The sequence below is a fragment of the Haliotis rufescens genome, unplaced genomic scaffold (assembly GCF_023055435.1).
Source record: "Haliotis rufescens isolate VD_foot unplaced genomic scaffold, xgHalRufe1.0.p SCAF_9, whole genome shotgun sequence".
NCBI classification, from domain to species: domain Eukaryota; kingdom Metazoa; phylum Mollusca; class Gastropoda; order Lepetellida; family Haliotidae; genus Haliotis; species Haliotis rufescens.
In genome coordinates, this window is record NW_025964383.1 from 11553483 (window position 1) to 11578626 (window position 25144).

At 38.9% G+C, this 25144-nt stretch overlaps 1 protein-coding gene across 2 annotated transcripts; it reads left to right on the top strand.

Annotated features, from left to right (window-relative positions):
• The first annotated feature begins 1632 nt into the window (after positions 1 to 1632).
• LOC125377445 lies at positions 1633 to 24415 on the top strand. Of its 2 annotated transcripts, none has more exons than XM_048390905.1 (5): positions 1633 to 1668; positions 21782 to 21892; positions 22451 to 23632; positions 23797 to 23880; positions 24363 to 24415. In XM_048390905.1, the coding sequence occupies exons 2-3, from the start codon at positions 21853 to 21855 to the stop codon at positions 23539 to 23541; spliced, it is 1131 nt and encodes a 376-aa protein (XP_048246862.1). In that variant the 5' UTR covers positions 1633 to 1668; positions 21782 to 21852; the 3' UTR covers positions 23542 to 23632; positions 23797 to 23880; positions 24363 to 24415. The 2 variants fall into 2 exon arrangements, with proteins under 2 accessions (XP_048246862.1, XP_048246861.1); XM_048390904.1 differs by lacking the exon at positions 1633 to 1668 and adding an exon at positions 13018 to 13168.
• The last annotated feature ends 729 nt before the right edge of the window (positions 24416 to 25144 follow it).

Consider the following 25144-nt stretch of genomic DNA (forward strand, 5'->3'; position numbering starts at 1 on the left):
CCATGTAATAATGAGATTCATACAACTGATGGTTAACTGGTCAACACTTATGATCCACCGCTGATTAGGATAGGTAAAATATATTACACATATTGTCATAGAAGTACATATCTTGGCAAAAGTATTGCATCTTTTGCGGAGAAAAAAGGGCAGCCTTTCAGAGGATTCGTTCAAATATTGTGATACTAACGCAGTACACCATCAATGCTTCAATGTCAGTATTAGGGCCAGGTACTAACGGAGTATACCATCAGTGCTTCAATGTCAGTATTAGGGCCATGTACTAATGGAGTATACCATCAATGCTTCAATGTCAGTACTAGGGCCAGGTACCAGTGCAATTGACCATCAATACTTCAATGTCAGACCCAGGTCCAGGTAATAGTCCATTGAATACTTCAATGTCAATGTTAGGTCCAAGTACTAGTTAAGTAGCCTATAAATGCTTTAATGTACGTATTGTCCCCAGGTGCGTCTAGTGAAATGTTTCAATGACTAATGCAGTAGACCATCAATGCTTCAATGTCAGTATCAGGGTCAGGTATTAACGGAGTAGACCATCAATGCTTCCACGTCACTAATAAGGTCAATGTGCTCTTTTACTTGGTCATTACTTCCAAGAGGACTTTAATGCTGAATTACCAATGTGTCCGATCCATGATTGTACATGCTTATTTCAGTGTACTGTTTCCACTCAGTATTTGGAGAAGGGGCCTGGTTCGTGTGGCAGCAACACTCGGTGTGGGTAGAAGGAGTGGTCCACTGAGTAGTGGAGCAGGTTTGTCAGACTCGACATGTACATGTCAGCAAACCGGGCAAGGCGTTGAGTGAAGTAAGTTGGATTGTGGTATGTCCGAAACAGACTGCCAAACCGTGGATTGAACACCCCTTTTGGGTAGTTTTGGCCACAGATGTAAAATAATGATTATTAATTTCAAATGATATCATTCTTATAAAGCGACGTGCATGCACGTGTGTGTGTTGTGTGTGGCTGCTTGTACTAGTCCGGACTGATGCCGATTTGTAGTGCTAGCTCGCTGAGATGCCATGCCGCAGTTTAACATGAATAACCCACTCAGACAAAGTATACTGACTCCGAGCTGACAAGTCCTTGTTTTAGCCCCTTAATGCCAAGCGCCAGACAGGGTTACAAAAAGTACAATCTTTTAACGTCTTTTGGTTTGACGCGGCCGGGCATCGAACCCCGGACCTTCTCCGGGCGGACGCTCTACCACTAGACCATGGAGGCGGTCCAATAATTATGAAGAAAGGTGGATTATCCCATTCAATTAACTTCACAGTAAAGCCAATAATTTATTAAATATTTAAAAGGATGAGTATACATATGTTTTCAGTTCATAGAGATATTGGGCGATAAGAGCTGAGTATGTGAGGATAAGGTCACGCTGACAAGGCGCTTTAAATAGCATGTTTTGAACAACAGACACGCACAAGTGGGGGTTGAGTCTTGTGGGATATGACGAATGAGGGTAATTCCGGGGCCCTCGACCATGAGTAAGCGTCTGCTGTGTTACAATATCCACACAACCTGTCGACCTCTCCCGTGACTCAGCGTTTTCTTATCTTTATATGTTTTTAGATTCGTCATTTTGAGCTCCAGCAAATATGAAGTGTTTATCGAAGTGTGCGGATTTGCCTCAAGTTGCGGTACGCATACAAATATTTGTTTGACTTTCAACAATGCAATATAACTATTTTTGTTTTATAATCAAATTGAAATTTTGAGGTGATTTTAATTGCAGTTTACGATACTTTAAGTATTTGTGCTAAACTGCTCAATATTCTAATTGTATACAGTGAGGATGTGTTTATGTCGACATTTATTAATAATATAATGCATAGTGAGATAAGACCCAGGAAAGTTTCTATTAAGTTCCAAGTTAATTAAGATCCAACTTAGCCACTGATACTTTTCAGTAAGACATGGCTATATGGGTTTCGTATTTCACTATTATTATCCTCAAACGTCTTTGAACATGTGAATTTTATATCTGCCTGATAGACGTGTTTCGTAACTGGGTACATGGCGTTCATTACTTCCCGCATTAATATTACCGCACCGCACCGCACCGCACCGCACCGTGCCACAACATAAGATAAAACAACTTTGACAATGACGATATTGTTATTTCTGAAATAACCGCATTTACATGTAGAAGTCAAAGGGTTAGAAATTACCAAGTTCATACAAAAAACGTATGTGCACTGTGCACCGGTGTATTTCTCACGTCATCCGGACGGCATTGTTGAAAATCATTCGAATAATATTGTACCCTGAGGTCGTAAGAAAGAAACGTTTAACGTCATTCGACCATTAATGGTTTTCTCCGATGGGGTGATGATCAGTGCAGTTTTTAAGAGGTAGATCAAAAGGTTGTTTGGTTGGTTTGTTGTCTTACGCCGCACTCAGCAATATTCCAACTGTATGACGACAGTCTGTAAATAATCGAGTCTGGACCAGACAATCCAGTGATCGATATCAAGAGCATCGATCCACGAAAATGGGATCGATGACATGCACCAACCAAGTCAGCGAGCCTGACCACCCGTGTGGAATATGTAATTATGATTACCTTGGCACTGTAAAGAACCTAACATATTTGTTATAATTACGTCCTTTACACTTAATTTTCCTCTGATGGTGTGTAAGTGAACTTCATTATATTCGTCGCATGCTAGTAGTATAACACTACACTGAAGACAGTAAATGGCATGGAACACCATTACACATTATTACCCAAAGGACAAAATGATCGCGTGTAACGATTGTCCGGTATCTGCACGTGTGTATTTTAGAGATTCTGATTATCGAGTGGTCCATTGAAGCCATCATTCCTCACAGTGCTATAATGTTGAGAAAATAGTATGTGATGTCATCAATTTATCTCATGACGTCTTCTGAAGAAAAGGCGGCTATCTTCAGTGAATTTTATCTGCATGGTTAAAATTTCGTACCTTTTCTCTCTAAAAATGTGAATGGGTAATATATATATAAACTTACTTAAAACTCGGAATTACGGATCAGCTGTCCCTAGTGAATTAAGGTGATCGGTACCTCGCCAAAATCTCGGTTACATGTACACCGGTAATGTTGGCGAGACGTCACACATGAACGTCAAGCCCCTGGCAAATGATGCGTGTTGACCTGCTTTGATAACCCCTCCCAAGAGATAATATTGTGCTTCGATGGACATTAAAGTGTTTGGGAACCTCGGGGCGGCCATTCCTGTTTGAAGCATACCTACGGTGCTGAGACGTTGATTTTCAGCAAACAGTAGACATGCGTAAGCGATTTTTACAGTTAAAAACAAAAAGAGTGCTTTATATGAGAGCCTGATAGTAAAACAATCATGTTGTGCTGTTCAAATGAAAAACAATTCATGTGTGTGAATATAATGCTCCCAACAATATCTCAAACATCCAAATTGTACGACGTGCATTAACACGCACGTGCAAATTGTGAATCAGTGCCATAAAGTCGTTGAGATGACTTCATGGATTGAAAGATATATTATTTAATTTCTGAATTCATTTTGAATTAATGATACTTTTATTGAATTCAGTATTAAGCACAGTTACTTTTACCCCGCTATTTTAAATGCATATAACACCTCCATGCACCTATGTACACCACTGAAGACATGCAACCACAAGCAATAGTGTACTGACAAAAGGAAACACAATTATACTAAAAAAGGCAACCACTGTTTACACAACTGCATACATAAAGAACCATAACACATTCCTGTGACAACAGACAACCCCTATCTACGAAATATATGCAATACCTGTATATCCCAATGTTCCCTTCTTAAAACAAATAGCCCATGTGTAAAACACTTGACAGGTGTTATCCAGGTAGACAGGCAACACCTAAATACACCACTGTGCCACTCTCAATCTAGTCAAACACCAGGTTATAATCTGCACTGAGTGAGTTTCACAAACATGTTATCAATAAGGAAGTTCAGCATTTCACAAACTGTTTTCACAGTGAGTGAGTGAGTGAGTGAGTTGGGTTTAACGCCGCTTTTAACATTATTCCAGTTATATCACGGCGAATCAGCTCAATGTGGGAGGAAAGCCCGAAGTGATGCAGGTCTCAGACGTTCACCACTTCGGTGAAACCCACGAGCACGGGTATGGTGTTGACAAACCTAGAAACATAATCGGGGCGAACCGGGATTCGAACCCACAATCATAGGTTTCTGGCGTACCCAAGGGACGCAACTCTGCACAGCGAATCGCGGCGCCTTAGATGACAGGGCCACCCGTGCCCCAATCTGTACTGATAAATCATTCGAGCGAATTCTACAAACTTAACTACTAAACAGCTCTCCTGTTAAGCTCTCATGCCGGATAGATTCCACGCGGCAACTGTGTAATCTATTTCAGTTTCGGAGTCAAGATCACGTGAATGCGAAATAGTTCGTTTCAGCGGCATTAAATGAATAACGGCGATATATATATATATCGCCGTTATTCATTCATATATTTATTCATGTACATTAGTACAACAATGAATTAAAAATTACTTTGCGTCTGTGACGCTGAAATTTAGGCAGAGTAAAGATGATGGTAGTACGAATCAGAATTCGTTCCTACATAATTTCATAAAACTGAACGTTTTGGGTTGTAGACAGAACCATTCGGTAAAGCTAGTTGGTTTGAATTGAATACATGCATGGTTTAAGGTTGAATGTTTCTTGAATCCTTGCAGACTTCATGCTGATAATGTATATCAAACATATGCAGCTTTCCATAAATGCTTATCAATGACAAATGCATACACACTTTAATGTTTGTTTATTTGTGTGCATGACTTTGGTCGATTAAACAGAAACGTATGCTAGTCGGAAAGGGCTACTTTAACTATTTAAAAGGCATAATGACAGCATTTTAGGGTTTGACATTGGACAACCTTTATAAGTGTTTAGCTGGTTCAGTCTGCAATTGTCTTTATGGACATGGACATTAGTTTATATATAATTTCCTATCTTTAACCTGTTAACGCCAATCATCAGACTTCAGACACTAGCGAAAACTTAACTTTGTGTTGGGGACAGTTATGTGAGGAAGCCCATATGCGGGCCATAGCTAGTTATAAAAGGAACAGTGATGTTTATAAATGTTGACAGTTTTCCTGGAGGAAAATATTAAAATATACAAAAGATTTGCACGTGCATTTTCGGGAAGTTGATTTCGAATGAAATGAGGGAATCATTCATTTATGATCAATAAATGATAAGTGTTCCTTTGTCATGCAATTTTGTGTGAGTGGGCTACAAGTAGTATAAGTTTAGCGATTAGCAACGATACACGTTCACCTGTTTCGTTGGCAACCTATATGGAAACTTGCCACTACTCTCTACTACGTTACGCAAATCTTTCTGGTGCATCAAATAAAACCTCATTAGGATATGAAAATTAGCACAAAACCGTGCAGATCATGTAAACTGTTTACAATGTGACGTTATGTTTGTGTACACTGATGAACATATGCTGCTTAGTAAAAAGTTGAATTGTTGCTTTAAGAAATAAAATAACTCCATAACTCCCCGACAACACTGGCCACTTCAGGGTTCTGTGACAGCACGCACTGTATGGGACATACATTCAGCACTATGTTGGTTATCACGTGAGGGATTGATTGTACAGTTGACATCTGACAAACGTGGGTAGTGCTGTTAATATTCGGAAGACGGTGAAGAGGGCAAAAAGACTGTTGATTAAACAGTTGATAAATGTTTGTACCTCGGAACACGACATTGCAGCTCCGGGTGGGTCAGCCCCGGGTGGGTCAGGGTGTCTTTACCTTAAATAAAACCATGATATTGATTTCCATAATCTTCTGTTTGTAGTTATTGTGTGTTAACCGGCGTGTGCCTTCAGACTGCAGACAGTTCAATTATGTACACCGAAATAAAGTGTTCCAAAATACACCCAAGAGTATATGATACAGATCAAAGGACCAAATACAAAGAACACATCGTGATGATAAAAAGTGTTGTACACATTAAAGATATACTGAATTACCATCACTCCTTGTTTCATTGTATTTCATTTCTAACTGGACATTTTTACTTGTGAAATTTGAAGACAAGGGTCAGATAAAGTGATGCATGCTTCACATTCAAAATAAGTTGGATAATTTATCTATCTTTAATGAGTAAATCAGTTAAAAGGAAATTAAAATATCATGGCTTCGCCGTCTCAAATATTGTCTCTATGATGATGATACAAAGGTACTTATACCACAGCTGCATTTTCATCCTGCTCAAATATGTCCATGAGGGCGCTCGAGTTGCCTGGTGTTGACGTCGATCATTGGCCATAATGAAGACCCGGATTCGATTCCTCACAAGATAACACATTAAATCCTTTGGCTTCCTACGGCGCTATATCACTTGGATATTTTAAAACTCAATTTAAGCACCACTAGGTTCGAAACATGACTTGCTGGTTATTCACATTCTGGCATTCTAACATCCATATACAGTCAGAAGTAAATACAAATAGCAACAGTTTCACGTTATCCATTTTATATATATTATGTAGAATTACTAACGTTAGCAAAGCTGCATCCTGTAGATGTTGAATCAGATAGCGAAAGAAGAGTGAGTGAGTGAGTTTACATTTTCCATCGCATCGGGAAAAGCAGTAAGATAAGAATCACAGTTAAGGTGGAACAATTCAGATGGTCTCACTGACTGAAGACTCTTCATATTCTTAATGTTTTTTAATCATTCAAACTACCACTGGGGCACGGGTTGGCTTGTCGGCGAAGGCGCCACAATTCGTTATGAAGAGTTGCCCACCTTTGGACACGCCGGAAATTGGGTCAGACTCTATACTTCGTTAAGTTACAACATTAAACAATGCTAGAAAGCAAACGTTTATCAACGAAGTTTCACGGTAAGTGAATAGTTGTTGTCATTGCTGCTCCTTAAAATGAGAGGATTTGAACTAGGTGCGTGAGAGCAGAAGAATCTAGTGTCTATCGGTTTGTGTACTCCCCAGGGAGATAACGAAATGTGATTTGAATATGTACACATCCATTGATTGGTGTTATTACTACACGTGCTATAAGCATTCACTGTGTTGAATTAGAGCTAGACAAATGTACATGGTATTATTATTATTTATTCTCATTAAAATCAGACTTTCCGTGTTGCTTCATTACCTCTATTCATCAAAATCTGACAAACCCTCTGTAGTCAAGAGAGGTGAACGCTAAGGTCACCGGCCAATCTAAATGAAGGCTTCATGGCGGTTTTAGTATCTCTCTGAAGGGTAGAAGAAACTGGACACGGGGACCTCTGTTCCAAAAACCAGTCCAGATGCGAGTACCAGACCCGATAATTCCATAAGATTAATAACCCATCGTTGTTTTATCTCTTGACCCTGAATAAGCTGGCGTTTTCACAATTCAAATTTTTATACTAAGTCTTATTACTGTTGCATTTGCGAGAACAGATAGTATGTGTAGGGTTGTCACGTTTTGGTTGAATACACTATGCACTTGTACATATATTATCTTAAATCCTGCCTGTTCTGACAGGTCATGTATCACATTCATTACTGTTTGTTCTCCCAAATTATACAGCAGACTGACTACTATTGATACCTGATAACGTTTTCAGATTGCAAAATGAAGCATGAAATGTATGGTGCACGTAGGACAACATATGTGGTGCTCAATCAAAATGCATCCAGACACTGGACTACTTCTGGTCCATATCAGCAACACATGTGTATTTTCTCCCCCGATTGTGTACTCATGTCTTTGGTGTAGGGGCCCTATATTTTGAGCCAATCAGAAGTCAGCATATAATTTCGGCATCAGTGTTGGCGGCCTTGGACAGTAGTTGATGGGCAACTTCACACATGTTCTTTCAGGCCATTCCGCCTTTACGATCCAACCTTGTTCAGCCATTCCTGGTTTGGTTTAGTTCACCGGGACATAATCAGAAGATATCTCCAGATCATTAAGTCATCATCGCAGTCAGCAAGACAGTGTCATATTGTCTTGAGAATAGTGTACAGGGCCCCTCTAGGGGATTCATTTTTTTTTTTAAAACACCAAAATCTTTCGAGTATAATGCACTAAGAAAATATTTCATCGTTTCCCATCAGCGAATTCGGGTAAACAAACAGGTGATAACAAACTTGGTCAATACCAATTTGAAATTTCAGATAAAATTAAGTGCACGAAGCACTCAGAGGAATTGGAATCAAGTCGACTTCAGTGATGAATCCCGATTTAATCTTTGATTTGCTGATGGTAGGGCGAGGGTGTGGAGGCGTCGTCATGAACGTTACGCCCAGTGTTGTGTACAGGAAGTTGACAGATTTCGAGGCGGAAGTGTCATGGTGTGGGGTGCTTTCTGTGGCAATGCAAATTCCAGGCTTCTTGTCATCCGTGGCAACCTCAACGCTGCTGCCTACCGCGACCAGGTACTGGCACCAGAACTTCTGCCTTTTATGACAGCACATGGACCCGGTTTGATCTTCCAACACGACAATGCCAGACCCCACACAACAATTTTGACAAGGAATTTCCTTCAGAATGCGGGAGTCAACGTCATGGACTGGCCGTCAAGGTCTCCTGACTTTAATCCCATCGAACACGTCTGGGATGCTCTGTGCACACTCCAGAACCAACCACAATGTTTTCAGGATCTTGGCACCATTTTGCAGCAACAATGGCGTCGTCTTCCCAGTCACGTGTTCACAAGCATCACAAGGTCCATGCGGAGGCGTTGTGTGGCAGTTGTCAATGCACATGGTGGCCATACACGCTACTGAACTTGTGTGCCATCAGATTCTCGTGCTTAGGACTTATGATTTACACTGTTGATGTTATTACCGAATACTGTAGGTGCTTGGAACAAATTATGGTTACCACCCTTAATTAAAATCCTCCTTTGGACATTATTGATTAAAAATTACCTTCTCTGATACATTTGTCTGTTGTATATCATATATGATATTACTTCTAAAAATGTGAAGGTTTTAGTTTGACTTTATATTATTATTTAGATCACAGGGACATGACACTGTGCATGTCAGACCATGCACAACGTCATGTTCCTGTGATCTAAATATCGTCCAGACAAGAAATAACAGGCAGTGAGCAAGTGAGTTGAGTTTGGTGCCACTCAGAACAATATTTCAGTATATTACAGTTCAATAGCTAAATATTAATGGAAATATAAAATACATATAAAAGTAGATGTTTAGCACATCGGTGAAATCCACAAGCACGGTACGACGCCAGCAAAACAAGAATCATACCAAGGACGAAGTAAGGACTCAAACCAGCGTTCATTCTAACTTTATTTAGTACAAATCCGTTATTGACAAGAATAATATTATTATATTGCAGTCCATCCCCCTAGATGCTTCTAGGTTTTGGTTTCAAATTGAAGGTAACTCTAATGGTAGCTTTTAAACATTTATGATCGTCCGGCTGTGTATTTTGTACTTTGTATAGCTGTTCGGTGTTCATATGATATGTCTACTTGACGTCAGAAACGCACATGCCGGTATAAACGTTATAACTACTGACAGAAGATTGTGTAAATCAATATCATAGTTTTTTTATACGATTAAGTCAAGCCACCAAGACCCACCCAGAGCTGACAAAACTTAGCAACTGTTGAATTTAACATTTGTTTGTCACCTTCTTAGCCTTATCTCGATCTTGAAAAACAGCCTTACCCTCGTTCAAGATATCACATAAAATCAGTTGTCAACTTACTAATAATCCCGCACGTAATAAACTGTATAGCGTTTAAACCATGTCCCCTACAGCGCTGTCCGGAAAGCTGGATACCGACGTTGGGTTAAATGTCGAGAGTTTTCTGGTAGATTTTTTATTACGATTTTAAAGATAGAGTACATCTTGAAATTTATAAACATATGTTGTATACTGTACATAGACCCTTCTTATCTGTTTATAATCTACATATTTTGTATATTCTAAACTACAAATGTTTAACATGCTGCAATGGGTAATGTTGAGAGAAAGGTACATATTTGCAATCAATATATCCGAATGTATTTGATACGAGGGTTGGTCATGAAGCTCCAAGCCAAACAATCAAAACTAACAAGTGTATAAGTGTTCTCACTTTTATTTTTCAACATAACCTACCGGCACTTCAATACCATTTTCATATCGATAGTGAAGCTTTTCAATTCCAGTTAGGAAGAAATACCCATTCGTGGGAGCTTTGAGGTCATCGTTGTCATCACAACGCTTTCCACGAAGGTGTCAGTTTAGGCAACCTTTTGAAATCACTTGGTGCCAGGTCTTGCTGGTATGGAGGGTGAGGATACTCTTTGAGCCCACATTGACGCACAAGAGCCTTAGCTCGCCGCATATCTTGGATAGAATCTCTCAGGTGATGAAACAAATCAATTTAGTAGCACCGGTAATCGTCTAAGTAATCAACAACAAAAACTCTTTCATCACAGACTACAGTGGCCATGTCTCCATTAACTGATCTTAAAGACTTAAATTTCTTTGGTGCCGGAGAAGTAGAACGGTGCCATTCCATGGATTTACGTTTTGACTCGGGATCATATAGTGGTAGACCCATGTTTCATCACCCGTTACTTATCTCATTTAGAATGGGACGAAATACTCCTCAATTAGCTTAAACTTTTCTCTGGCAATGTCAGTTTCTATTCCCTAAGGATCAGAATTTAGAAATGTTGGCACGAAGTCAGCAGGTGTCTTATTCAATAAGTTTCAATGGATCCATGGCGTAGACCTGTGTCTTCCTCATTATCAGCAATGGTAATATGTCTTTCTGGCAGTATACGTTTTTCACTCTCCTTGATTGAATCTTCATTGATTCGATGTCAAGACCCATTGCCCAGCGTTTGACAGTGGATCAGCTTAGGCGAGTACACCTGTGACATGCGGTAATGAATTTCGTGTTGAGTACTTTTCTCTGAAGTCAAAATTTGGATGACAGCTCGATACTTGTTGTTTCCCTTGTCTGTGTCCATTTGGACCCCTATCACGTTCAACTTGCTGTCACTAATAAACAAACGGCCTCAACAGACCAAATACACTTGCAACGAACCACCCAAACAATGTACTACATTGACTGGTTCACTTTGTTATGGCCCACAGTTGAAAGATTGTCAGACTTAGAACTTTCTTACAAGCCCTCGTACGTTATCATATTTTCACGTCACAAACACCCAACACTGAAACATTATTTCTTTTGTATTCGATTTGTTTGATAAACGTTTGTAACCTTGTCAGACAAAAACGATGAGATGCTTAATGTAACGTGATAACGTTAGCCACTTGCTGAAATGAGCACTCGACATCTACCTCTAATGTAGTAGACGCTCAACTGAAGATGCAATTCATATCATCACTTGATAGAAAACATAATCAACAATAAAGAAAACATAATAAAGAATAAACAGTCTCGACTATCTGCTGAATATGATTATCTTATTGTTAGTCTGTTCCTGTTCTTTGGGACTAATGCCTTTGACGTCGGAAGTGATCACTGTTGTCACTCGGTCAACGGAATACAGCACTGTCAGTCGAAGGAAGTTGGTGTTCACTCCACGGTCTCAGGAAGTGAGTGGAGACATTGAGTTGAGGCACTGAGTTGAACCCGGCCCGAGAATCAGGGCGGAGCAGGGGCTATGTGGGAAGTAGAGGCAGGTCAAGTAAACAGACAGTGCTAAATTTGAATAATTATGAACTTTATCAAAATGGCGAAAGCATGTCTCAAGTGCTAATACTTATGAAGTCAGAACTAACATCGCTTAACAATTCTTTGACTCTGTGTGTCGAGAGCTGACTGGTAATTATGAAATCCTGAAAGAAGATACCACAGTTTGTCATAGAAGTTGAACAATATTTAACTGAATTATTTAATTGTATGGATTTATTGCGACTATATTGTATATTTTGTTTGTAAGTTGAAAATGCAACGTCAAAGATTTAAGATTCAAGTTGATCCCGAAAATGTTGTTATGCACACAAATTGTTTTGAAGAAGTGTTCCATTTCCTCCCTGTATGTCTGCATTATAAATCAAGCAGAGAAACAGAATAACACTTTATTATTAAAACTACCTTAGTAGAGATATTTGTTGTGGCTTGTGTCATTATCAAATTCTTGTCACTTCAAAAGTGTGTCCTTATACCTAAAATGGAAGTTACCAATATAGTTATTGGGAAGTGTAATTACATGGAAATTGGCCATGGACTTGTGTTTTTGTTGTATCGTTATGTATATCAGCGCACTGTAAATGTTTTGTGAATGGTCTCTGCTCGCTGACTTGGTTGATACATGTCATCGTATCCCAATTGCTTGGATCGATGCGCTTGATGTCAATCACTTGACTGTCTGGCCCAGACTCGACTTTTGACAGACCGCCGCCATATAGCTGGGATATTGCTGAGTGCGGCGTTAAACAACAATCAGACCAACTAAATGTTTTGTATATGCAGTATTTCTGGCAATGAGGTTTGCAATACAAATAAACTTGGCACTTGGCACTTAAACATTATTCCATTTGGCATAAATGGCAAATAGTGGTGAAAATTGTATGGATGAATTACTGAAAATCAGTGATGAGAACAGGTATTAGCGAAAATGAGCATACAATTCTCTCCTATTTACACAATTTGCATAAAAAGTGTGGTTTCTTATTTGTTTCAAATGCATTATTCCCTCTTTTCAATTGTAATTAACCTCCCGAAAACACATGGGGAAAATATTAAATCATTCCTTAAAGAAGACTTTATGATTAACTCTCAAAATTAACATAAAACATGTTAATAATATTATTAATAACGAAGAAACTATTATTAAATGACCCGGAAGGAACATACATATCGACGAATAGCAGTACAGGTACATGTAGAGTTAATGCTTGTACAGACACACCAACAGTAGTTGCAAAGTGTCCAGTATCAGCCCACATATTGCACGTCGGCAAATAGATTATGTTACCTGGTCTGTGGTTGTTTTGATCCAACATTTGTTCACCAGTTGTGACATGTTTTCCCGCTAGTGTTCTTGAAATAGTTTATAGAGACACCGCCGTGGCGACATGATAACATAAAACATGTACACCCACTGTCGGCTTCATGTTGCAATGGTGAGTAGATTTCCAAATCGTTCATCACTTAATACTATTCTATTTTGGTTAAGGTGTATTTGTGTAAGTCTTAGGTAGTCAACATGTTGTAAACGTGATTTCAAGAATATCTGTCCCTGTATTTTTAGAAAACGTACATCCTTATCGATAGCAATTCTTGTTTATTGCATTCAGCAACGTTTCGATTTAGCTCCTAACATCGTTATCAAGGTGAAGTGGAATGAATCTACAGTGTAAGAATCTGCATCGAAACGTCCCTAAATTCAATACGCAAGAAGTTGATATCCATGAATCCATGAAGTTGTAGGTTTTCTTATTTACTCAGCCAACAATGTCACAGGCCTTGTGTTCATGCGGCCTCCATAGAGCCGATGTTGAACGGTAGATCTTGAACAAAGTGGAACAGATACGAATCTATTGCGAAGTGCTTTTAATTAATCAGACGATCTTATCTAGGTGTCGCTCGTCTGGGCCTGCCATGCCCAGGTCTCATCGCAACCCCATCCGTTTGACAGTACTTCTCCCACAGTAAAATAAATTAGACTTTTTGATTCGCCAATGATTCGGGCAGCTTGGGATATTAACGTTTCCCCATCTACCCTACCAACAATTCTCCATTTTATCTGTTAAGTGAGATACTTCACTCGGAGGCATTTTTGAGCATGTGCTAAGCTCCATTACATTAGTGAAAGTGAGTTCCCCTATAGGCTTACGCACATGGTTCTGTGTGTACGTACATCCCGTGTTGTTCATGTATGATGTGAAATTGCATTGTGATTAGATGTTGTGATCAGATGTAACGGTATTGTAAATGTAAACCCCAACAACATGTACACCCTTTTGTATCAGTTGCATAGTTTAACATTGTGTGATTATGTTGCCTGTTGTCAATGCTGTTGTGTGCATGGGGGCACGGGTGGCCAAGTCGTCTAAGGTGCCGCACCATACGGCACCTTACCCGTGCTCGTGGGTTTCGCCGAAGTGGTAAACGTCTGAGACCTGCATCATTTCGGGCTTTCCTCACACATTAAGTTGACACGCCGCGATATAACTGTAATACTGTTAAAAGCGGCGTTAAAACCAACTCACTCACACTCACTCACACTCACTCACTGTTGTGTGTATAGATGTTACCTGTTACCGCCGTTTCTAACAAAAGGTAGTCAGTACTACATACATAGCAGTATGCATGTCTGGCTAATACAGTGGATGCACTGTCATGTAGGTGGACTTTTGGGCCGTCATATAATTTTAACTGCTGTTTAGCCTTTTGCGTCAGTGCGTCTGTTTTATCGAATGATCGAGGCTGTTTGTTCCCTGACGCTGACATGTTATAGTTACTTGAACTGAGTCGATGTTTCTGCTTCGTATGTTTCGTTGAACGCTTGTTATTTGTTGGAGCTAGATGATAAGTTTCACAAAATATAAGGTTAAAATAAACACTGAATCATGAAACAAATCCAAAAGGTGCGCAGAAAATACAACACAGGAGTCGTTCACAAAGGTTATCTACAGTCCTCAATTTCTTCACCTTTTAAGCCTAAGGTTAGCGTTACTCTCATTCGTCATGTCCCATAAAACTGAGCTGCCACTTATGCAAACAGTCCCTGAGCGTTTATGTGGTTCAAATTTAGCTGATAGCGCAGTGGCAGGGTGACCTCACAATGAGAGAAACTAGGTTATTATCACACAATATCACAGTGAAATAAAAATATATTGAAGATAGTTATTCTTTTAAAAAACAATATAATTATTTCCTTTACTTTTTTAAATCCATTTGTGTAGAGATATCCGCTTTAATATATGGTGAATCCGGTCAGAAAAGGTATAAAGTAATTCTCGTTTGTAGTAAGAGCTCACTCAATGGGTGTCGGCTGGTCAGACACTTGTGTTATAGCGTGTCATCGTACCCTGATGACGGCTGTCGATGCTGTCACATTCAGTCCAGGTTAGCTTATCTGCAGACAATCACAACGCATGTACAATGTATTCATATGTGTGGTTAAGGACTGGAACTGAGTGCATTAATTTTAATTTCAGGTAATGCGTTTATGACACAATACTAATATAACGCGTTTCAACTCGTTTATACGATTTCTCTTTTGCACAACCGTGATGAAAAGAAGTTACGGGTTTTTGCCTACTTTAGGTGCTCATTTCTCGGTAAAAAAATGAAGCCTGTATTTTCATAAATACTGCAAAACATATATGTTACGAAACTTAAAACCTTTTAATGCTACAAGCAGCTATGTAAAGTTTAACGCATGTGCATGTTATTTCTGTCACAAATGTACCCTTTTTTATTTCTTAATAAATCACACCTGCATTTGACATACATGCCATCGTATGTCATCTGACTTGCGATTAATAAAATACATAAATATAAGCTTCACATGTACATGTTAATATTAAAAATATTTAACTCGATATAGGACACAAAACTTCTTCTTTTTCATACCAGCCCTTGGATTAATTTGCGTTTTGCAAAACTTCGGGGCGTTTCAACAATATTTATTTGTGTTTTGAGTTACCATGTTTTTGAAGATGGATAACTCATTATATTTTAAGTTTGTTATGGTCTGTTGTCGGATGGCTAGTTCCCACAACATTCACTGCAATGCACAGCAACTCTAAACAGAGGATGGTAGTTACCTGGATACTGAGGACCACCTACAACTAGCGTGTGGTGTGTGTGGTCGGACGTCTATATTGTACAAGTTGTGTCTGTTGCCGTTGCTTCTTTGAGACAACTGGAATAAAATCAAGTTTGTGTATTTTAAGTCATAGGATTTGCTCGAAATGCTGAAGCCTCAGAACAAAGTGATATTGTTTCAAAACACTTTTTATTCAACTTTGTACACCACTATCCCACACATAAAACAATTAGGGAAAATGTGGATGTACTTACTTCTCTATCTTAAAACGTTTGAGACATTCTGTTAAATATGACTTTAAATTTCATCAGTAGTTCACTGTGAAAACAGTTTGTGAAATGCTGAACTTCCTTATTGATAACATGTATGTGAAACAAGGGAACATTACATTTAGGCAAGAAGCTGACATCATCATATTTACTGTGCGTTCCTTTTTTCATCTTTAAGTTTATGCTTTTGAATCGCAATTTCTGCAAAAACCAAGAAGTTTACCGTCAGCTTCAGATATTCTGAAGATGTGATATCGTTCAAGAATTCTTAAAGATCCAATTCCCTTTCACTGATTCATCCATCTGAAGAAGAAATACAAGTGACCGGTGAAACCTCATCTATACTGAACAACAAAAGTTCCTGTGACATTGAATAAGATTTAATGCAAAGTTATGTTTTTTACCAAATCTGAAACAATTTCGGTTTGCCACAGATAAAAGACTCCTCTAAGTGTTTGAAAGGTTTAATTTGTTATACTGACTTCTGAAAATGCGTGATTTCATAAAAAAACATGAACATGCCAAAATGTCAATTTACAAATCAATAGCGTGTGTGTCCACCTCTGGACGCAAGCAACACATCTTCGTCTCATGGAATGGACCAGGCGCCGCACAAAGTCCTGTGAAATATCTGTCCATATCTGCTGGTGTATGTTTCGAAGTTCCTGGAGTGTCTGTGGAACACGTGGTTGACGTCGAAGGCGCCGATCCATCTCATCCCACATATTCGTCAGATATTCGTCGAAGGCCAGGGATGCTTCTTGCAGTCACTGTTGTTGGCTGGAATCGATTTCATAGGTGTGTTGTTCGAATCCAGTTGTCTTGTCGATTATTGGTTACGCGTGGCCTGCCGCCCTGTGGTTGGTCTCTGACTGCATTCGTCTGTTGCCAACGTTGCCATAAGCACCAAATGGTGTTTCTGTGGACGTTAAATGGTCTTGCAACATCACGTTGACTCGATCCTGCCTCAAGCATACCAATGGCTCGCAGACGCTCATTTTCGGACAGGCGTGGCATTTCGTAATGTTGAATAATTGCGTAATTTTGTTGTTTTTCTGAGTTGTTGTTGTCAGCACGATGCTAAACAGTGCATGTGGAATCCTGTTAACGCACATGTTTTTATACCCATTCTTGGGTAGTGAAATGCATGGGTCTTGCATAAAAGTCAACTTTTGCATGGAATGCATGCTTTTTTTGTAGCATTTGCTTTTTTGTGATTTGATTCCATACATGTACTACGATATTGAAAACCAAACTTTTATTTGTTTGAAAAATACACTAAAATGTTTTGGTGTTGAATATATTCCATATTTAAATCAATGCATAAGATTCAGAATGACACATTTCTTTCTACAAGAGCGATGACTTCCAAGAGTGTACATTTCGAGAAATATCACAGCAGCTCCAACCTCCAGGTGTCTTTTCAATTTTTCGGTACATGCTTTTTCTAACGTCATACGGCTCGTGCTAGAAATCTGTTTGATCAGGGTTACAACATTCAAGGTCTCGGTAAAGCGTTAACAAGGTTGTAGGACACCTAGCCCAGCTAGATGTCAGACGTTGAGCAAACATTGATTAAATACCGATAGCCTTGCGTTGGGTCAACGTTGGTACAACTTTGGATTAACGTCGATTATATTTTTCAATTCCACAAAGGCAGCCTGAAATGTTTGTACAACACGTATGCAGTTAAGATTTCACTTAGCAAGCATTACATATTGCAAGGTGAATTCCTATTTGAACTCCATCCATGAAACAGCAGGCCAATGCAATGCACCCTCTAATGACATGGTACCCCTGAACAGTTTGATATAGAGCCAAGGAATAAAACATCATTTTCATTACAATAAGGTTATATATCATATATGTTTTCAAAACAAGACTATGTGCGCATTTTCTCAAAAGTTTTAATACAACTACAAGGTATTTGATAACGGACCCTGCACACAGCCACACATAATAATGTGAAACATTTGAATTTTTCTTGATCCCCACACATTCAGCATTGAGGGCAAGATTGTACCAAACGTTCACGTGTTTGTTCAGTTGAACAGTTAACTTGCCTTTGCATGTATTTGTGACGGGTGCCACCGGCGGGACAGGATACGCTCGCCCTTTTGTGTGCACTATGTATCATGGATATAAAATGGGTATCTGCCACATTTTCCAAGTGCAATACTATTTCGGTTTGAGGATCGATCCCCAAATATGTGTTTACGTGCATAAACATGAACTTTCTATGCAAACGTATTCCCATAAACCCACATTTCTGATCCATAAAATACAGCTGGTATTATCTTTGTATATATTATTTAAAGTTTTACTTGGCACTTACCGGCACATTTTTCATATTTCACCACACTTTGCATGATTTACATTGACACTTTAAAAGCTTCAACAGTTGTAGATTCAGGATATTTATCCTAACTCAAAATGCTGGTAAACAATATTCCAAGGTAGGTATAAGATGACTCTATCTCTATATAAGGATCTTGCTCTAATTGTGATAAATTCCCCATGGTTTTAAAAACACAACTTTAGTTTTACTTAAATAAAAAATCCAATATGTCTATGTCAGAGAAAAAAGGAGAGCATCCTCCGAAATAATAGCCCGCCAAGATATTGCTGGAATATTGCTAAAAGCGGCGTTAAACCATACTCACTCACTCCGAAATAATAGAATGAATAATTCTATCAGCTCTGGAATTAGCTGTATGTCATTATTAGATGTTGGGGCTAATTTCAAGTCCATCAACAAAAAGAATGAGCCTAATACACAACCCTGACGCACTCCTAACGGGCAGCCAAACATACTTGAAAGGTTTTTACCATAAGTGCGTATTGAAGCTCTAACTGATTTTCCATCTTTGATCCCCACCAATGTTAAGAAAGTGAGTGCCAAAGTTAAGCAGAGTCAAAGGCCTTAAAGGTACCGACAAAACATGAATACATTTTACTTCCCTTTTTAGAGAGATACTAGTATTGCGTTATTTAACCTTGTAAAATGAAAATATTGTCTATTGTTGAATCTCCAACTTTTAATCCTGCTCATTAAAGTGTATTCTTTGTCAACTGTTGTAAGATATGAAACTCTATGGTTTGATGTTTAAATCTTTCCCAAAAGTATGTGACAACATTGTTTAATCTCAGACCAGTAAGCTTCTTGAGATAAAACAAAATCGTAAAATGTAGAGGGTAATAAAACGTGCATGAATTACGTTATGAGAGGCATATAAACTACACGATGTATGCGATGCAATTATAGCATTAACACAGGTGCAGGCTGCAAAGATAAAGAAGTCTTAGTTTGAATAAGATAATAAAAAACTCAAGCAAGCTCATTGATAATATGTGATCAATATTACTACCAGACGTTTTGGATCTTTACTCTTTCAGATTTATGAGCAGATTATTGTGATATGATGCTCCTGGATTTTGTTTCCGGTATGTTAATGCCTATAACAAGGAATGTGTATGCATTATACCCCACACAGTGAGTAATACATGTATCAAATCCATTGGCTAAGCTGATTTGGGCGTCCATTTCATAGTTAGTGGTAAATGCTGATTTATACTTTACTCTGATAGACACGTTATATTGGTTATTGGAGAAATACATAATACGTACCTGAACGTAAATTCACAGAGGACCATTACAACTGAAGACCTGTCTTGTCCAGATTTGCCAGGCTATGTAGGATATGAAAGTGGCACTATTTGACAAAGATATATATTAATAAGACTGGCAGATTGGGGGTTAAATTATTGAACATTTTTAGATGTGATGATTTTTTGTGATGTATGGAATTGTAATGCTATATAAACATCAGTGTTTTTCATTTGGCACTGCAGTGCCTATTTGATATATCACTCTTATTTACTTATGTTGATTGCAGTGCTATAACAAAATGTCTAAAAATATTAACTTATACTGCTTTCTTTACATATCAAAAGGTTAAACCAACTGTTACATATGACAAAACTAACGCCGCACTCAGCAGTATAGTAGCTGTATGTTAGCAGTAATTAGTGTGTATTAGATGTTGTTTTCCAGTGATAGTGTGTTGGTCACCAAACATAGTTTACTACCAAATAATGTTCGAAACACTAGCATGAAATGCGTTATCGCGAGTTACAGGTACATGTTTGGACAGAGTGTTTGCATTACTACATATTGCTTCACCGTGAGCTTTCGCTCTTATTGTTTAACTTTATCATGGGGTTGATGTTTATTGTTCATGGGAATCAACTTTTTAAACAATAGTTTAGCTTTCCTTGTCTTTACTGTCATCATGGTGAACAAACATTCTCTCACCTACTTTTATCGCTTTCCTCGCCCTTTGAGATCATAACCCTCCAGCGACCTTATTCAGCCAATCCCTAGTTTTCAATATTTACCCTACAAAACCTGTTGTGGCAATGCCATTGTGTTGACAGAAATATTTTCTGAGTCATTGCATGTACGGGAATGTGAATTTCAAATTGAGTTTCTTTCAATAGTTAATTGAGAAATTGAAACCGACAAAATTTGACATTGGCATGCAATGACTTACTTGTGTACAGTTATGTAATAACAAAAACGTACATTGTGAAATTCAAGCCTGAAAAAGTGAAATCGTATACTACTCATGTGTTGCGTTGACTCTGTTCGAGTTAACTATCTGGCTCCTTGCCTTGAATTTATTTATATGTGGGACATGAATCGTTTGGTGTAACTTGGTAGAGACCTTGTAAGCGCTTCAGCAATATCGGCTGAAAATAGAGGTTGTACGACAGATACAGTGCATATGTATTAGTGTCTGAGGAAAGTCGTTCCAGTACAGTTGAGCCCTGTGTTTCATTGTGTTCTATGTCACAGCCAAATGTTTTAAACAACACTTTTATGTCCAAGATATCAGAGAGGAAATTTGCCATCAGGTTAGTATTGTGGTTGTACATTATGGAATAGTCGATCAGTTTATGCGGTCCCCTGGTATAAGACACATTCATTCTGTACTGGGAAATTATAAGAGTTATATGTTGGAAGTATAACATGTTTTCTTCTATCATGGTTTAGGTTCTCAGGCAATACTTCCGACTTATTTATCATGAATATTTCCAGATGATATTTATGTGATAACGCGACGGATGCAGAATTCACACAGAGTACGGAGTACACTAAGTCTGAGAGAGGTGTTCATTTTAAACTGGTATCTCAGTAGGCTATCACTATAAAATCAGCATTAGGCTGGACTAGTACAAGCAACCACACACAAATTCGCGTGCATGCACGTCGCTGTATAATAGATAATATTGGACTAATTTTCAAGTGTTTTTCGCAGTTATAAAACAATTTTCTCAAAATGTGGAAGCTGTATAAATGCTATCATTATGCCTGTCAGGACAGTATACAGGTGAATACCGCGTTGGGGAGTCTCCTTTTCTTCCTGGACTGTGGGTAGGAGTGGTAACGGGTTGACTTTGCCAGGGTTCTCCAAATACACACACACCCTCTGCCCAAACCACACACACACACACACACACACACACACACACACACACACACACACACACACACACACACACACACACACACCGCCTCACATCACAGTTCACGTCTACTTTAGTCTTTAAAAATAAGATACTTCCATCGGTCCATCCATCTGAATATTTCTTCTTTGTAATCTAATTCAAATATTACACGTTTTCAGGTTACAGAGTGATTGACGGGGGCTTGCAAAGAAGGCGCATTCAGCTTTGTTAATGCTAGGATGCTGATGACATGTCATCACTGGGTTCAGAAACCGCTAAGAAGTATATAGGTAACAATATTAATTGCTATTGTAAGATTGCCTGCAGTTTATAAATGTTAAGAATATTTTAATAATTGTTACAACAGTAGGTTCTGATGATTCAAAATTATTGGACACATACTATTTGGTCTCATATAATGCGAATTTGTCATACACGTTGATGGATTGGAAATAATTGTTTCAGGTCAGATGTTTGTTTTTACATGTCTGTCAAGCTTTAACAAAAAGGAAAAGATCAAGTTACGTGTTGGGGTACTATATGTAATGTATCGGGTGTAATAAGTAGTGAGTCTCTGCAGTTGAATGCCACTGCAATTTTCCAACTAAGCTATGGTTACCTGTAAATTATCAAATTTGGACCAAATTTCTGACTAACAGTATGAGAAACCTTCCACGCCATAGGAGTGCAGTGCAGGATCAACAGATTTTACCGTTCTGACCCTGATTCCCAGAAGCGACAGTTTAGAAAGGCAACCTATACATGTACTGTTATTTGGTATACTGCAATGCATTACACTTTTTAGTAAGTGTTTCTCAAATATTTTACTGTCACATGTATATTTACAGATGGTTGCACAAAATGTGAGGCGGTAGGACAATCATACATGTCTCAATACAACAGTGCTAAATGCATCCTTCTTCACACCGAACGGGGTATCATTTGTGCTGGAAAGAAATCTGGACAACTTTTAGAAAAGAAAAAGAAAACTCTTGACAGACTAGGGAAGGTAGTCTCAGCTTTGAGGAACAGCGGAGGGGGTCATGTTCTGATTCACGTAGAGGGTCAAATACCTGAGGACAGGTGTCTGGAACAGTTTGATGAGTTCATCACCAGGAGTCTGTCTGATCTCATTGATGACGGAGAGTTATATGTAGACACATACAGGCGACATTGGCTCTCTGATATACATGAGTTTCAAGGTCATGCGGACTACGTTTTAGTGAGCGTGAAGGAAACGAATCGGATAGCTACTGTGGATTTTAACACGAAAGTGAGGAACGATATTGAAAACGTATCAGTAACTTCCGCCAGTTTGGCTCTGTGCATGATCGATAGACAGAATAACACACATACCAAGAAACCCAAGATAAAAGGTTTATTTGAGAATATTCAGGATCTCCATGAAAGCAGAAATATTGAGATCAAGCGTTTCCATATTAGCAAACTGAAGAATCAAGTAACAAAGCAAATTTCTAGAAGTCTGTCGGATTTCGTAGATTATATATGGCATGATCTCAAACTTAAGGATAATCTGACCTCTATGTCCAAGGTTGAGGGAGGTGGGTCATACTATGTTGGGATAAGTGAGGACACTCTGGAAATTGAGAGTTACAGAACCAAACTTCTTAACATTGATGGGTTTTGCATGACATTTGAAGAATCTGAGTTCATCAGAGCCATTAAAGCTAAACTTCAAAGTGACACAATAGCCTTACAGAAGGACACATTCCGTTGTGTCCCTGACGATTTGATTGAAGTGCGGTTATATCCACTACCTGGAAATGAGAGGCGTGTTCTAGAGATAGCTGTGCGATATTATGATGTGATTATCTTCAATGACAAGGACGGACCAAGGGCATATGAAGTGAAGGACAAGGCTATACATCGGATGGACAAAGCGACCTGGTTAGGGCGTTTTAAAGCCGGAAATAAATAATTTAAGGGACGTTCAACATGGCAGAGCAGTTGGAGTTTCCCAGCAAGACGAGTGACAGTGACGAGAGTGATGACTCCAGTGTGCCCAGCAGGTACAGCTCGGAAGGAGAAGTTCCATTACTGACCTGTGATGACCTTTCTGACTCGGATGATCCAGTATTGATTTCTGGTTAGGCTTTTTGTCTGTTCTGTGATAGATACATCATGTTTATCTCTGCACAGTTTGAAAGTAAACCGTTTGCTTTACCTGTTTCAGGTGATATGCTCCCTTTAAGAAGTGTCTCTATAACAGACCAAAGGAAAATAGTGAGAATTCTATCAGATGAATCGGGACAATCATGTACGTGTAAGATAGAGACTTCCTGATTGATATCAGAACATGCAATAAGTGTACCTGACATGTACTGCGCCCGATCAAATGCTGCCCGTATGATTTTGTCATATGAACTGTTTCTTGTTGTGCCTTGTGATATGTTATATATGTATTATATACCATGTACAACTAAATACATATAGTTTTATGCCTGGACATTCCAATTGTTTAAACGCACGTAAGCCACGTCTATCTCTTTAGTTTTCTCCAAGTTAAATAAGGGAAAACAATTCAATGTTTATCATAAGGATCATCTCTTTCAGATGTCACACATATATATGCATTTTTAGAAACTTTTATATAAATTTGTACCCCGACATTTGTTTGACTTTATGTATACAAACTTTCCTAGCTTCCGAGCTGATGATGACCATTAGCACAAGATGAGCATGGGTGGCTCAGTTGATTTCAAAACTTATATCATACTAATTTTGTGGTGGTTGTTTCAGTCTTTGGCATCTTCCCGGCCGTTATTGAAGGCATTCTCACCACAAAATATGCCCACATTGTACACAGGCTGAGGGAGCTACCAGACAGAGGTCGTACAGTCATCATCTCAGCAGGCAGCTTACTGAAGGTAGTAGACCCATCTTGGGAGGGGCTGGCCCTCGCGTCTCTCCTGTGTGATATATGTGTGTTCTCCCCTACACGGCCTGTCTTGGTGCTGACTTTCACAGCTAGGGATGGGGTCAACCAGAAGAGCATTCAATACAACACTCAGTTGGCGAGATTGATCGTAAGACATGTGAAGGAGGATACGAAATTTGATTTCAATGTTGTACACGCCGCTGTAGACAACTTTTTATGTCAGAAGAAACAAAGTTTTCTGGCAAGGATCGACCAACGTGAGAATGCAGCAGAATGCACCTGCTTCCCTGCCGACCTGCACATGAATAGAGACAAGTGTACAGCCATTATAAAGTCCTTCCTGACATATCTGCCGAGAGACACTGAGTCAGAGACATCCAAACAAGATGTAAGTATACATTTCATTTCATAGGTCAAATAAACCAGATGAATTACCTAATCTTCAGGCGGGCAGGGAGGGTTAGGTGTAGACTTAAAATTACCAGGGGTAGAAATAGGGAAAATAAGGGAAAACAAGGGTGTGGATAAATGGGGTTATTACGAGAGTGTGAGTTGATATGGTAAATATACTTAATCAGGCTTAAACATGGTATTTATTCAGTAGTAATATCAGTGATTCGGATCGTGATGTATGTAATACGAT